General features: G+C 47.0%; 1 protein-coding gene across 4 annotated transcripts in view; it reads right to left on the reverse strand.

The window, feature by feature from the left end:
* Positions 1–8,532: 8,532 nt before the first annotated feature.
* LOC115095289 (endonuclease/exonuclease/phosphatase family domain-containing protein 1-like) overlaps positions 8,533–16,722 on the reverse strand; it is a 135,344-nt gene continuing 127,154 nt past the window's right edge. For all 4 annotated transcript variants that reach the window (XM_029608767.1, XM_029608770.1, XM_029608768.1 and 1 more), the window contains one exon: positions 8,533–9,767. In XM_029608767.1, the coding sequence (XP_029464627.1) occupies positions 9,652–9,767 (116 nt within the window). In that variant the 3' untranslated portion in view covers positions 8,533–9,651. The remainder of the gene's footprint in view (positions 9,768–16,722) is intronic.

The following is a 16,722-nucleotide window of genomic DNA, read 5'->3' on the forward strand; positions in this document are numbered from 1 at the left end:
AAAGAGAGACCTCGCAAGGCAGTTCTCTGCAGTCAGACGCCGGCTTAAAATCTCTGCCGGCATCTGACATCATCCAGGGGGCTGTCCAGCACTTCCGGGTGCTGGACCTTTAAAGGCTCTCTCTTCGCGCACATGTGTAGCACAGAGGGGGTGGTGTCAGGATCGGGCCTCAGCTATGTCTCCCTCATGGAGACGCCGCTGCCACGTGGCCCAGAAGGCCCAGAACACGGCGGTTCCCGACGCGGCCTGGAGCGGAGGTAAGAGGGTAAGGACCCAGTCACTAGGGTAGCGACTGGGACCGCAACAGTACCCCCTTCCTTACGCCCCCTCTTCAAGGGGCCTGGTTTACCAGGGTGGTCCAAGTGGAATTGTCACAGGAGGGACTTGTCCAGGATGTTGCGAGCAGGTTCCCAGGTGTTGTCTTCAGGTCCACAACCCTCCCAAGACAGCAGGCACTCCCAGCGATGGTTGAAGAAACGAACGTCAAGGACCTCTCGCACTTGGTATGTGGGATCATCATCAGTAGGAGTCACCGCTGCATCAGGAGGTCTGTGATGAAACCGAGAGAGAATCACTGGTTTGAGGAGAGAAACATGGAATACATTGTGGATCCGTAACGTGATATTGAAGCGTAAGCGATAAGAAACCATCCCAATTTGCTCTGCCATTCGGAAAGGACCACAACATTTAGGTGCTAACCTCTTAGAGGGCAGTCTAAGATGGATATTCCTTGGCTGAGCCAGACGTGGACTCCTGGAAGAAGTACTGGCTCTGGTCGACGATGTCGATCGGCATTCTTCTTAGCAACCTTGACCACAGAAGTGAGTTTACTTTGAATGGAACTCCAGAGTCCATGTAACTGCTGAGCCGATAATTGGGCTGCTGGAGATGATGCGGACACAGACAAGGGTAGTGGTGGCTTAAGTTGTTTTCCATATACCATTTGGAAAGGAGATTTTCCTGTAGCGGAGTGAATTTGGTTATTATAGGAAAACTCAGCCCAAGTAGCAATTCCACCCAGTTGTCTTGTTTATCATTCACAAAAGCCTGAAGAAATGTCTTTAGGGAGCGATTCATACGCTCTGTTTGACCATTGCTCTGGGGATGTAATGCTTTAGAGAAACTGAGCTGCACTTCAAACTTTTTACATAGGGCCTTCCAGTACCGGGCTGTAAATTGTGGACCTCGATCCAACACAATGTCCTGCGGAAGGCCATAGATACGGAAGATGTGTTGTGTAAACAGTAGTGCTAGTTCCGGTGCAGACGGCAATTTGGTTAATGGCACAAAATGAGCCATCTTAGAAAAGCGGTCCACAGTAACCCAAATAACGGTCTTCCCCTGGGATGATGGCAAATCAACCACAAAGTCCACGGCTACATGAGGCCAAGGCTCCATAGGGACTGGCAGAGGTTGCAATAACCCCCAAGGAGGCTCAATTCGTGGTTTCTGTTTGGCGCATGTGGGACAGGAGCTCACATAGGCAAGAACATCCTGTCTCATGTTGGGCCACCAATAGTAGCGGTTCAGTAAATCCAGCATCCTGCCCTGACTGGCGTGGCCACCGGACAGAGAATCATGGGCCCAGCTTAGGACCCTCTTCCGCAGATGCTTAGTCCTTTCATGTGAACTTATAGTTACAGCTGCTAAGCAGACTCTGGCGGGATCCAGGATGTATTGAGGATGCTCCTGCTCCTCCTCTACGTCAGAAGTTCGAAATAAGGCATCTGCACGTACATTTTTAGATGCTGGACGATAGCGGAGGGTAAAGTTAAATTTGTTGAAAAAAAGAGACCACTTGGCTTGTCTGGGGTTTAACCGCTGTGCTTGACACAGGAATTCTAGGTTCTTGTGATCTGTGTAGACTGTGACTGGATGGACTGCCCCCCCTCAAGCCATTGCCTCCATTCCTCGAACGCTAGCTTGATTGCCAGGAGTTCCTTATCCCCAATACTGTAATTGCACTCAGCTGGGGAGTATTTTTTGGAAAAATAGGAACATGGGAGCAGCTGCCCCGACTCAGAGTGCTGGCTAAGTATCGCTCCTACTGCGATGCTAGAGGCATCTAGCTCTACAATAAAGGGATGTTGAGGATCTGGGTGATACAAGCAAGTGTCCATCAAGAATGCTTGTTTCAAGTCTTCAAAGGCCCGACAAGCGGCTTCAGGCCATAATTTTGCATCTGCCCCTTTCCAAGTCAATGCAGTAAGTGGTGCTACTTTCTGTGAATAGTGAGGGATGAAATGTCTATAAAAATTGGCGAATCCTAGGAACCGCTGCAAAGCCTTTACCCCCGTAGGGTGGGGCCAGTTGGTAATTGCTGATACCTTCTCTGGATCCATCTGAAACCCGGTAGATGACACTATATAACCCAGGAAATGAAGCGACTTGCACTCGAACATACATTTCTCGAGCTTGGCGTACAAATGATTATCCTTCAAGACTTGCATCACTTGTTTGACATGCAGACGGTGAGATTCTAGGCCTCTAGAGTAGATTAGAACGTCATCCAGGTATACTATGACATAAGAGTTCAGCATCTCTCTTAATACCTCGTTCATGAGATTTTGGAAGACTGCCGGGGCATTGCACAACCCAAACAGCATTACCAGGTATTCATAATGCCCGTCTCTAGTATTAAAGGCAGTCTTCCATTCGTCTCCAGGATGGTTGCGAACCAAATTGTAAGCCCCCCGTAAGTCGAGCTTGGTAAAGAACTTGGCTCCTTATAATCTGTCTAGGAGCTCTGGGATTAAAGGAAGCGGGTAGCGATCCCGTTTAGTGATGGCATTCAAGCCTCTGTAGTCGATACATGGTCTGAGCGTCCCATCTTTCTTTCCCATGAAGAAAAACCCCACTCCAGCTGGGGATCGAGAGGGACGGATAAATCCTTTGGCGAGATTTTCAGTGATATACTCAGACATAGCGTGTGTTTCCGGTAGGGACAACGGATACACCCTGCCACGTGAAGGTGTGGCTCCAGGCAGTAAGTCTATAGCGCAGTCAAAGGGTCAGTGGCGTGGCAAAATCTCTGCCTTCTTTTTAGAGAAGACCTCTGCAAAGTCTCTATAAGGTGTGGGAGGCAGTATGGAAGTGCTTAGCAGGGATACCTTGGGAGATCCTGGTACCTTGAGACAATGGGAAAAGCAGAATGAGCTCCACTGGGCAATTTGTAGAGAGTCCCAGTGAATTATGGGAGAATGTTGTTGTAACCATGGCAACCCCAAAACTATTGGGTGCACCGCTTTTTCCAAAATCAAGAAGGATATCTCTTCTGAATGCAACGCTCCAGTCCGGAGAGTCAGAGGCCTCGTGGCATCAGAGATACTCCCGGGAAGGACTGTCCCTCGAATAGACGTGATGCATAGTGGAGGGCACTGCGGTATTGTAGGTAGACGTAGTTGTTGCACCAAGTCTGCCAAGATGAAATTCCCCTCTGCTTCAGAGTCTATAAAGGCCAAAGTATGGAAAGACCCTCCCGGGTACTCCAACGTCACCGGAACTGTACACTGAGGAGCAGAACTAGCACAGCCTAGAAGTAGCTCCCCCATACCGCCTAGGCTTTGGCATTTTCCGGATGCTCCTTGCACTGGGCTAGAAAGTGGCCCTTACCGCCACAGTATAAACATAACCCCAGCATGTGGCGTCTTCGCCTCTCCTCAGCTGTCAGTGGCATGTGGCCTATCTGCATAGGCTCTTCCGCAGAGGGATCTGCGTGTGCCACTCCCTGAGTGGATGATGATGTCATAGGTCTAGAGAAGGCTGGGGCTAGTGATATGGGACGATGTAGCGAACGTCCCTCCTTGGCCCTTTGCTGGAGCCGTCGGTCTATCTGACCTGCCACTTCATTGAGGTTATCCGGAATGTCTCTGGCGGCCAATTCGTCCTTAATGCGCCCCAACAAGCCCTCCAAAAAGATTCCCAGCAAGCAGTCATTCCGCCAGCCCACTTCCATAGCGAGTGTGCGGAATTCAATAGCATAGTCTGCCAGGGACCGGGATCCCTGTCTCAGCTGTAACAGCTCTGACGTTGCTGTGGACAGGCGTGTGGGTTCGTCGAAAGCTTGTCGGAAATTAAGAACAAACTGCTGTAAGTTGTGCAACAAGGATCCTGATGCTCCCACATTGGTGAGGCCCAATTCAATGCCTTCCCCTTGAGCAGCGACAGGATGTAGGCTACTTTCAACGAGTCGGACGAGAATTGGCCTGGAAGCAGCAAGAACCTGATGTAGCATTGATTCAAGAATCCCCGGCAACCCTTGCCCGCATAATATGTCGGGGCTGGGAGCTGAGTGGGTGCCGCTACATTCATGGTAGGAGCTGGAGGTGGCACAGGTGGTGGCTCCGGCGGGGAGGCATCCAGCTGATTCGCCAACCGCTCAACGGTGGCTGCCAGGACATTGAGGCAGTGTTGTTACTGCTGCAGCCGTTGGGCCATTCCAGGAATGGCTTGCAGTCCAGACATGTCCGCCGGGTCAATGGCTTTGCAAACTGTTGCAGACTGGACGGTGGACCCTTGGGCCAGCCTGGCAGAACAGGGAGCTCCGCAGAAGAAGGTAGGCCAGGAGGCGGAACCACGGCAGAAGCACAAGTGAAGTCTTCACTCTGGAGATCCGAGATCCCCCCAGGAGGAGCCTGTAAGTATCCGGACCGCTGGGACTTAGGTGATGACAGCGAGACGAATGAAGGCGATGACCTTTTCACGCTGGAAGTCCAAGATCCTCCCCAGAGGAGCCCGTAGGGATCTGGACCGCTGGGACTTAGGAGATGGCAGTAGAAGAAACGAGAAGATGATCCAGAAGTCAAGGCAGGTGGCAGGCACGGAATGTCAGGAGCAAGCCGGCATCAAGAACCAGAGAACCAACCAAGATAGTGGATCAGGAGATGCCGAGGCTAGAACAGGAACAGCAAGAGTGGATGACAGGAACAGCAGGAGCGGATTCAGGAACAACAGGAGCAGATCCAGGAACAACAGCAGCAGATCCAGGAACAACAGGAGTGGAACCAGGAACAACAGGATCGGATGCAGGAACAACAGGAACGCAACTTGACACTCTGAAAGAGAGACCTCGTTTCAAGGCAGTTCTCTGCAGTCAGATGTCGGCTTAAATACTCTGCCGGCGTCTGACATCATTCAGGGGGCTGTCCAGCACTTCCGGGTGCTAGACCTTTAAAGGCTCTCTTTTCGCTCGCGCATGTAGCACAGAGGGGGCAGAGTCAGGATCGGGCCTCGGCGGCGTCTCCCTCGTGCAGACACCACTGCCACTTGTCCCAGAAGGCCCGGAACACGGCGGTTCCCGACGCAGCCTGGGGCAGAGGTAAGAGGGTAAGGACCCGGTCGCTAGGATAGTGACTGGGACCGCAAAACATGCTTCATTCTTTCACAGGAAAAATATGTTGAAGTTCACACCATTCTTTATTTACATATTTACTAACATCAGATACAGACCCAATAGTCCATCCAGTCTGCCCAGCAAGTTGCTCGTCAGTAATTCCCGCTCCCTGCAGGCCACATCCATGCACAAATGTTCCACCAAAAGTTAATATAGGTTACCCCGAGTTGTCATTTCCATCCTGCTGTCACTACGGATCCTCTGTGTTTGTCCCACACACTTTAAATTCCAGTACTGTTCACTTTACCACGCATCCACCAACTTTTCTGAGCAGAAATATTTCCTGATATTTTTTCCTGACACTAAGGAGAAGTTATGAGGACAATACTCAAACCTTTCTACTTGGCTAAAGAGCCCGGGTGAGAATTGCTCCCTCCCTGACTAGGGTGAAAAATACCCATGCTGTTTACAGGAACCAGAAAATGTTGTTAAAATGTGAGATTTCCTTCAAAGAAAAGTGGATATTTAGTTCCTACAGATACAGGTCCTTAAAACTCATGTGATATGGTTTTGGTTGTCTTTCTGTGGACCATCTGTAGCCTATCATTGTAGCAGAGCTCTCGTTATTGTCTCTTGTGGATATGCTTTTTCCTATTTTAGCATGGTTCCTGCTTCAGCCAAACTATTTGGTTGTTTTGAAATTATGAGGCACTCTTCTGTTGGGCAGGGAAGACCCATTTCAAGTCTGCTATTGAAATTAAGATCTCAAGAAAAGAGGTTATTGTTGCATTGGCCAGGACAAGCGAGAATTCTACCACTGAACCATCAATGCCTCTCTTGGGAACAGCTTGCAAAGGTATCCCTAAATTTCTACTGGCAGACATATGTGTACTTTTAGTGACAGTACAGTTGGCCACATCAGTACCACCAGCTTGCATTAAGGGGCCAAGGTCTATACTAGCAGATATCAAAAGCACGTGGACAAACATACTAACAGATACACAGTTTACACATCACCACAAATTCATCAAGAGGAAAACACACACATTCACTAAGCAGTGACTATTTCTACACTTTCAGAGACAGAGAAAAAACGAATTCAACAACATAAACAACCAAAACAGCACAAAGGGTCAACTATAAATTCCCTTAATTCGTGTTCAATTAAAGCAAATCTTCCCCAGAGATGCTTCAGGATCTCATTGCCCACCCTAGGAAAATACAATACCGAATATAATAAAATCACTTTCCCAAACCGTTATTTGAATACTTGTTTAACTAGTAACATTGGTGACCTCACATTATTACAACTTTCTACTCTGCTGCCCACATGCTTCATTCTTTCGCAGGAAGAATATGTTGAAGGTCACACCATTCTTAATTTACATATCTACTAACATCGGTTACAGACCCAATAGTCCATCCAGTCTGCTCAGCAAGTTGCTCAAGTCAGTAATCCCCGCTCCCTGCAGGCCACTTCCATGCACAAATGTTCCACCAAAAGTTAACATAGGTTACCCCGAGTTTTCATTTCCATCCTGCTGTCACTACGGATCCTCTGTGTTTGTCCCACAGCCTTTGAATTTTCCACGCATCCACCAACCTTTCTGAGCAGAAATATTTCCTGATATTTCTTCCCGAGACTAAGCAGAAGTTATGAGGACAATTTTGAACGTGTTGTACTCACGGCTCACACAGGTGCTTTTACCTGTGCCAAAAAAGAGCTATGGTTAACTCAGAGGAGGGCAATTAAGCACAGGTCTTTCAATGTGAAAGCTGCATGTCTTCTTACTTTACACGCATACATCTGCACCTTCTTCAAAGCGGTTCATTCCTAATGTCCACTCTCTCTCTTCCTCTGCCTCTCGTTCTCCTTCCCCCATTACATGTCCTCTTCTCTTCCTCACCCCATCCCCTTCTGGCCTTTGTCTGTTGTGGAAATAGAGAAAGTTATTTAGTCTTTAGCATCTTTTAAAAACCCCTGGACCAGTTTGCTTGGGAGATCTGTTTTTTATAAGATTGTGAATGTGCACATACAGGAGGACAGGCTTTATTTGAATATATGCCCATGACTGAGTGCAAGGGGCACCTTGAGCAAGGCTGTAATAACTCTGATACCTAAGCCTGATAAAGAGCTGTTTGGTCCTGCTTTACAGAGATCAATATCGTTACTTTTTAAAGATATCAACATTTATGCTAAGGTAATTGCTGAGAGATGTAAATACTTGATACCTAGGCTTGTCTCTACAGTTCGGACAGAATTTGAGCATAATAGGAAGTCATGTAATATGTGCATATGATGTTGATGCTTTGGAAGCTTAGAATGGAAATGTTCATGAACCTATCTTGTTGGGATTCTTTGCAGAAAAGGCATTTGACTGGGTGTCCTGGTCCTTCCTCAAATACGTTTTCCAGGCTTGTGGATTTCAAGGTAAAATCCATGAATATATTTTATATTTCAACCCTAAGGCAAAATTTAGTGTAGATGGGTCTCTGAAGAGGGCTTTGGTATGGCAAAGAGGCACAAGACAAGGATGTCTCTGTTACATCTTTTATTTAACTTTAGATTCCATGTTTTCCAAATTGGAATGAGATGAGGGGATTGTGTGAATTCTGAAAGGGGATATAGATTTGAAAACTCTTTTGTTTGCAGTTGACATGCTGATGTTCTTTTCTAATGCTAGATGATACTCGTCTTGGGCTTTGCAAGTTCTCCAGCATTATGCAGCCTTCTGCGGTTTAAAATTAAATCTTCATGAGTCAGACGCTTTTGATGTGCACCAAATGAAAAAGTACTATCTCAGATTCGTTTTGAATCTGCTAATTCATAACTTCATGGAATGTCCCCTAGTCTTTGTATTTTTTGATAAACTTCTGTTTCTCTTTTACCTGTTGCACTCCACTCATGATTATGTAGGCCTCCATCATATTTCCCCTCAGCCGTCTCGTCTCCAAACTAAAGTCTGCTAACCTCTTTAGCAGTTCCTCATATTACAATCATTTCATTTCCTTTAACATTTTGGTCGCTCTTCTCTGAACCTCTTTCAGTTCCACCATATCTTTTTGGAGATGTGGTGATCAGACTGCGATCACACCACGAAAGGAAATAGATGTGTTATGACATTCTCTGTTTTATTCTCCACTCTCCTCCCTGACATCTCTGCCCTGTAATGATAATTTGATGTCCTTTACTCACTCAATAAAAAGAAAATAAATTAGATAAACATGAGCAAAATTGGAAAACCATTTTATTTTCATAATGTAAAAGAAAAGATGGAAAAATTTCCCATTGTTCTTGAGAATTGTCCGAATTATACCACCCACTCTATCCCTAAACATGCACAGTAAATTATGAGTCTGAGCCTTAGACCTTATACTCCTTGTTGTCAGACCTTATTGAGAAGGGAGAGCATAAGAGGACCAACAATGCATGTGAGTGACAAAATCCTAAATCCATCAGTGGTTGTTTTGGAAAAATGAAAGAGAAAGAAAATCAAACCAAAAGTAAAAAATTTTGGGTCCGGAGTCCAAATAATTCCCGACATGCAGCCTTCTCCCAGACCCTCTTTTGAAAAATGTCATCAAGAGGCAGAATGGAAGCCTGGTTGCCCCTGCCCTGCAGCTGCTACAAATGGACCCGGAAGAAGAAAGCAGGCGTTATTGTACATTTTTATCCATGCAAAATTACATCGGACTGGACCTATTTAGTATGTCGCGCATTTGCAATGGCCCTGACCCCAGCCTGTTGAGAAACTAAATGAAATGAACCACAATATGTTCTTAAAATTTGCAGTTTCGTTTCCAAGAAAAGTGCATCTTTAGTGCCTACAGATACAAGTCCTTAAGTCTCATATTATATGGTTTTTGGTGAGGCCACTCACCATTTCATTTGTCTTTCTCTGGACCATTTCTAGCCTATCTCTATCCTTTGGGAGGCATGGCATGGCCTCCCAAACTGGACCCGATATTCTAGATGAGCTCGCATCATCATCTTTCCTCTGGAGGATATGCTCCTTCCTATTCCAGCATCCCTCTGGCTTTGAGCTCCACCCTGTCAAATTGTTTGGACTATTGAGATCATGTAAAAATGTTCCTAGCTTGTGCTATGCAATGGTTGATGAACTGTAGTACAGCATTCTCAGCATAGATGTTTCTCAGGCCTCAGACCATTAACTACAGTAGTGCCTGCCCATAATATAGTTCTAGGTGTGTGTTTAGAAGAAGCTTTGTCTGTTTTCTTCTCCAGAATATTATTACTGCTGCTGAAGGTTGGACAGGCTCTTCCTCTATTACTCCAGACGTCTGTGCTTGCTTGTGATTTATTGTCTGTAAAACTCCACCCAAAGTGGGTAATGCTGAGAGTTAGCTCCTTTCATGGAGCCACAGTCTAGTATCTTGAGGCTTCTAAGTCCATCCTGAATAACCCCCCAACGTCCTGCGGTAGAAAAATAAAGCAAACATTCAAAGGAAGAAAACATTGTTTAGTCAGGAGAGACCAATATGGTCTTGGAAGCTTGGACAATTTTTCTATTAGTTCAATAAAAGGTAATGCAGAGAAGCCATGTTTCTTCAAGACCAATATGGATACAAGAGTCTTGCACTTCCTTACCCAAATCATTTTATACCCTATGCTCTCTTTTCTTTGCCTTTTCTTTAATTTTCATCCTGTCTTCTATTCTCATTTCATGACATTTTTTATTATAATGTTATTCTACTATGTTTTTATTGATCATGTATTACAATATGCATTCGGTAGTGACTTTACCAGTAGAAAAGCATGGCCCAAACTGAAACTACATTACATCTCCTCTTTTTGTTGTCATCTACTCAATGCATTCTTTTATCAGGTGACAACTAGCTAATAATATTGGTCATCTAAATCTAGATAGTGTTGTAAGACAGATTCAGTTACGCATTCACACCCAATTTAATAAGAATGAAAATTCAAAATAGCTCTGAATTGTTCACAATTGGAGAAATTACTTACCTGATAATTTCATTTTCCTTAGTGTAGACAGATGGACTCAGGACCAATGGGTATAGTGTGCTCCTGATAGCAGTTGGAGACGGATCAGATTTCAATCTGACGTCAGCCCTAGTACATATACCCCTGCGAGACACCATGCTCTTCAGTATTCTCTTCGAAAAGCAATTGTGGATATATGTGTGACTGAATAACTTGATTAACTTGGTTAACTTAGTTAACTTGAACTAGTTGATGTGGTTATAGCTGGAGACCACCAGTGTACTCAACCGAAAAACGCTGAAACCCGATAGGTATGGGTGTCCTAATTAGAGGAAAGCTTGGCTTACCTGTGTTTGTCTTGTTCTCGGGGATTGTCCCCTGAGGGTTCCATGATTGGCGGCAGCCGTGGGCGGGATGCTGAGTCCATCTGTCTACACTAAGGAAAATGAAATTATCAGGTAAGTAATTTCTCCATTTCCTAGCATGTAGCAGATGGACTCAGGACCAATGGGATGTACAAAAGCTACTCCCGAACTGGGTGGGAGATTGCCCATGGGCCACTTAGTACTGCCCTTGCGAATGCTGTGTCCTCCAAAGCCTGAACATCCAAGCAATAGAACCTAGAGAAGGTATGAATGGAGGACCATGTTGCCTCCCGACAGATCTCGGCGGGTGACAGCATCTTGGTTTCCGCCCAAGACACTGCCTGGGCTCTAGTGGAATGGGCCTTGACTTGTAGAGGTGGAGGCTTGCCTGCCTCTACGTAGGCAACCTTGATAACTTCTTTGATCCAGCGGGCTAGGGTTGCCCGTGAGGCTGCTTCCCCTTGTTTCTTCTCACTGTGAAGGATGAAGAGGTGGTCCGTCTTTCGTACGGATTCCGACTTTTCCAGGTATCGGATTAGGAATCTGCCGACTTTAAGATGGCGAAGGCGGTGAGATTCCTCCAAGTCCTTATGCTCGTCTGGCGATGGTAGCGAGATGGTTTGGTTTAGATGGAAGTGAGAAACCACTTTTAATAGGAAGGAGGGGACCGTACGTAGCTTTATGGATCCCGGTGTGAACCTGAGGAATGGTTCGCGACAGGACAGTGCTTGGAGCTCGGAGATGCGACAGGCCGAACAGACTGCCACTAGAAATGCAGTCTTCAAAGTTAGAAGTCAGAGGGACAGGCCGCGGGTGGGTCTGAAGGAGGCTCCTGCTAGGAAATCTAAGACTAGATTGAGATTCCATAAGGGTACCGGCCACTTTAGGGGTGGTTGGATCTGCTTGATCCCTTTCAGGAAGCGGGAGACGTCCGGGTGAGAGGCTAGGCTTCCGCCCTCCACCTTGGCTCTGTAGCAGGCCAACGCGGCCACCTGTACTTTGACGGAGTTGAGGGACTACCCCTTCTATAGGCCGTTCTGCAGGAATTCCAGAATCGTGGGGATTTTGATTGTCCGTGGGAGGATGTCGCAGTCTTCACACCAGGCTTCGAATATTCTCCATATTCGTATGTAGGTTAGAGATGTGGAAAACTTGCGTGCTCGGAGCAGAGTGTCAATCACCGCCCCCGAGTATCCGCTCTTCTTCAGGTATGTCCTCTCAATGGCCAGACCGTAAAAGAGAATCAAGTTGAGCCTTGTTGGAGCAGATCCCTGTGTGGAGGTAGAGGGAGAGGGCTCCCTGTCAATAATCTTCGCATGTCTGCGTATCACAGCCTTCTTGGACAGTCTGGGGCCACTAGAACTACTGGTCCTCTGTGTGTTCTATCCTGCGGATGATCCCGCCCAGTAGCAGCCATGGAGGGAAGGCGTATAGCATGACTTCCTGTGGCCAGATCTGGACGAGGGCATTGATCCCTTGGGATTGTGGGTCCCGTCTGTGACTGAAGAAGTTGGGAACTTGGACGTTGGACCGGGTTACCAGGATGTCCATGGCTGGTGTTCCCCAGCAGTTTACTATCAACTGGAAGGCTATGGCCGACAGCCTCCATTCCCCTGGGTCTAGACTTTCTCTGTTGAGGTAGTCTGCAGTGATGTTGTCTTTTCCCGCGATGTGGGTGGCTGAGATCTCTTGTAGGTTTGATTCTGCCCACTCCAGTAGGGGTTCTATTTCCAGGGACACCTGTTGGCTTCTGCTTCCTCCCTGTCAGTTTATGTAGGCCACTGTTGTGGCGTTGTCCGACATGACTCTGACCGATTTGCCCCGAAGTCTGTAACTGAACCGCAGGCAGGCTAGCCTGACTGCCCGTGCTTCCAGTCGGATGATGTTCCATCCCGACTCTTCCTTGTCCCATTGCCCCTGGGTGGTCAGTTCTTGGCAGTGGGCTCCCCACCCTCTTAGACTTGCATCCGTGGTGAGCAGGATCCAAGTTGGTGGGGATAGCCATACTCCCTTGCTCAGGTGGTCTTCTTGTAGCCACTATTGTAGCTGGGTTCGAACCTCCTCTGGGAGCTGTAGTCGAACAGAGTAGTTCTGGGACATCGGATTCCATCGTGACAGCAAGGAACGCTGTAGGGGCTGCATGTGTGCTCTTGCCCACAGGACCACTTCCAGTGCGGATGACACGAGGCCGAGGACTTGGAGGTAGTCCTACACCTTGGGGCAAAGACTGATTAACAGGTTTCGCAACTGGTTCATCAGCTTTGTTCTCCTTGTAGGAGTCAGAATAACCTTGTCTTGTCTGGTGTCGAACCTGACTCCAGGTATTCCAGAGATTGGGAGGGCTGCAGACAGTTCTTGTTTGTGTTGACCATCCACCCGAGGTTCTCCAGTAGAGTTTTGACTCTGTTGGTTGCCTGATGGCTTTCCTCTGGGGATTTTGCTCTGATCAGCCAATCGTCCAGATATGGATGTATGAGGATTCCTTCTTTCCGCAGTGTTGCCGCCACTACAACCATGATTTTGGTGAACGTTCGGGGAGCTGTGGCTAGCCCAAAGGGTAGTGCCCGGACCTGGTAGTGGTGGTCCAGGATCGCAAAGCGTAGAAAACGCTGATGCTCGTGGTGGACTGGGATGTGCAGGTAGGCTTCTGACAGATCCACGGATGTGAGGAATTCTCCCGGCTGTATCACTCTTGTAGGGTTTCCATGCGGAAGCGAGGGACCATCAGGTGATGGTTGACCAACTTGAGATCCAGGATGGGTCGGAATGTACCCTCTTTCTTGGGAATGATAAAATAGATGGAATAGTGCCCAGTATTTTGTTGTTGCATGGGCACCAGTGTTATGGCCTTTAAGGCGAGCAATTTCGTCTGCGTGGTTTCCACTGCCCTCCTTTTGGAGAGGTCGTGGCAGGGAGATTTCACAAATTTGTCCGGAGGAATGTTGTGGAAGTCCAGATAACATCCCTCTCGAATGATGGTTAGGACCCACATGTCCGGAGTTATCTCGACCCATCTTTGGTAGAATAGGGCAAGTCTGCCCCCTGTGGCTTCTTCTTGTGGATGGGCCAGCTGATTTTCATTGTGGGGTGTGGCTAGGGCCTGGTCCAGAGCTGGCTCCCCCTTCTGCTGTGTTTGTTCTGAAAGGACTGGCCCCTGCCTGTGGGGTGAGATGCTTGATATGTATTTTTGCATGGTTTGAAGCGCTGTGATCCCCTGTCCTTAGATGTTCAGGGGGAGGGGCGCTGGATTCTCTTGTTCTTGTCCTCCGGTAGCCGCGGTTCTGGGGATTCACCCTATTTGTCGGCTGTAGAGGCAAAAACTCACAGTAAAAACTTTAAAAAATATATCCGAAGCAGAAAGCCTGTGAGGGAGTCAGTTGGATCATTAGATGATCGAGGGGTTAAAGGGGGACTTAGAGAAGTTAAGGCCATCGCGGAAAGATTAAATGATTTCTTTGCTTCGGTGTTTACTGAAGAGGATGTTGGGGAGGTACCCGTACTGGAGAAAATTTTCATGGGTAAGGATTCAGATGGACTGAATCAAATCACGGTGAACCTAGAAGATGTGGTAGACCTGATTGACAAACTGAAGAGTAGTAAATCACCTGGACCGGATGGTATACACCCTAGAGTTCTGAAGGAACTAAAAAATGAAATTTCAGACCTATTAATAAAAATTTGTAACCTATCACTAAAATCATCCATTGTACCTGAAGACTGGAGGATAGCAAATGTAACCCCAATATTTAAAAAGGGCTCCAGGGGTGATCCGGGAAACTACAGACTGGTTAGCCTGACTTCAGTGCCAGGAAAAATAGTGGAAAGTGTTCTAAACATCAAAATCACAGAACATATAGAAAGACATGGTTTAATGGAACAAAGTCAGCATGGCTTTACCCAAGGCAAGTCTTGCCTCACAAATCTGCTTCACTTTTTTGAAGGAGTTAATAAACATGTGGATAAAGGTGAACCGGTAGATGTAGTATACTTGGATTTTCAGAAGGCGTTTGACAAAGTTCCTCATGAGAGGCTTCTAGGAAAAGTAAAAAGTCATGGGATAGGTGGCGATGTCCTTTCGTGGAATGCAAACTGGCTAAAAGACAGGAAATAGAGAGTAGGATTAAATGGACAATTTTCTCAGTGGAAGGGAGTGGGCAGTGGAGTGCCTCAAGGATCTGTATTGGGACCCTTACTTTTCAATATATTTATAAATGATCTGGAAAGAAATACGACGAGTGAGATAATCAAATTTGCAGATGACACAAAATTGTTCAGAGTAGTTAAATCACAAGCAGATTGTGATAAATTGCAGGAAGACCTTGTGAGACTGGAAAATTGGGCATCCAAATGGCAGATGAAATTTAATGTGGATAAGTGCAAGGTGATGCATATAGGGAAAAATAACCCATGCTATAGTTACACAATGTTGGGTTCCATATTAGGTGCTACAACCCAAGAAAGAGATCTAGTTGTCATAGTGGATAACACTTTGAAATTGTCGGTTCAGTGTGCTGCGGCAGTCAAAAAAGCAAACAGAATGTTGGGAATTATTAGAAAGGGAATGGTGAATAAAACAGAAAATATCATAATGCCTCTGTATCGCTCCATGGTGAGACCGCACCTTGAATACTGTGTACAATTCTGGTCGCCGCATCTCAAAAAAGATATAATTGCGATGGAGAAGGGCTACCAAAATGATAAGGGGAATGGAACAGCTCCCCTATGAGGAAAGACTAAAGAGGTTAGGACTTTTCAGCTTGGAAAAAAGATGGCTGAGGGGGGATATGATAGAGGTTTTTAAAATCATGAGAGGTCTAGAATGGGTAGATGTGAATCGGTTATTTACTCTTTCGGATAATAGAAAGACTAGGGGGCACCCCATGAAGTTAGCATGTGGCACATTTAAAACTAATCGGAGAAAGTTCTTTTTCACTCAACGCACAATTAAACTCTGGAATTTGTTGCCAGAGGATGTGGATAGTGCAGTTAGTATAGCTGTGTTTAAAAAAGGATTGGATAAGTTCTTGGAGGAGAAGTCCATTACCTGCTATTAAGTTCACTTAGAGAATAGCCACTGCCATTAGCAACGGTAACATGGAATAGACTTAGTTTTTGGGTACTTGCCAGGTTTGGCCACTGTTGGAAACAGGATGCTGGGCTTGATGGACCCTTGGTCTGACCCAGTATGGCATGTTCTTATGTTCTTATGTTCTTAACCTTTCCAGTTCGCTTCCGGACAGGAGGGTTCCCTTAAAGGGCATTCTCATGAGTCTCGTCTTGGAAGTCGCGTTGGCTGAACAGCTTCGGAGCCAGATTTGCCTTCTGGCTGCCACCACGGACGAGACGCCTCTGGCTGCAGTGCGCACCAGGTCAGAGGTCGCATCTGTGAGAATGATACTTCTGGTTCTAGTGCTTCGACGGGTGTGGTAGCGTTCCTGATCTTTGATAAACAGGCGTGTGTCACCACGGTGCAGCAGGCCGCGATCTGTAGTGACATACAGATGAATGACTGTTTGAGTATGGATTCGAGACGTCTGTCCTGGGCATCCTTGAGTGCCGCTCCTCCCTCGACTGGGATGATAGTGCACTTAGTGACCGCGCAGTGTTGCGACCGTCGCTGCCCGTTTCCACTCCGCCCACCTTACCTCTTTGGTGACTCCCTCTTTGGTCGATGGAAGTTTGGCTGCCGCGGAGTCATTGTGCCGACCTCCTCCGGCGTTCCCAGACAGGCTAGACGCTGCCTTCCGCCATGTTTCTCCTGAGGCCTAAGGGCGTGCGCACGGCGCGGCCCTGACTCAAATACCAGCAGTGGTGCGAACCTCAAGGGCATCGTCCTGAGATGATGTCATCTTCACCCGATATTTAAAGGTCTCTTGTGTTGCTAGCTAATCGAGTTAGTAAAGGGTTTCCTACCTAGCTGCCTCCAGGTATCGCTGCAGATGGGATTCGCTCTCCGCTTACCTTGCTACTCTGCCTCCTCGGACTTTACCAGGGGTACCCGCTCCTCAGGGGCCTCGCTTTCTCTTGCTTTTCAGAGCACAGTCTGGAACTGGTACTCG

This window comes from Rhinatrema bivittatum, chromosome 7 (assembly GCF_901001135.1).
Source record: "Rhinatrema bivittatum chromosome 7, aRhiBiv1.1, whole genome shotgun sequence".
Taxonomy (NCBI): Eukaryota; Metazoa; Chordata; class Amphibia; order Gymnophiona; family Rhinatrematidae; genus Rhinatrema; species Rhinatrema bivittatum.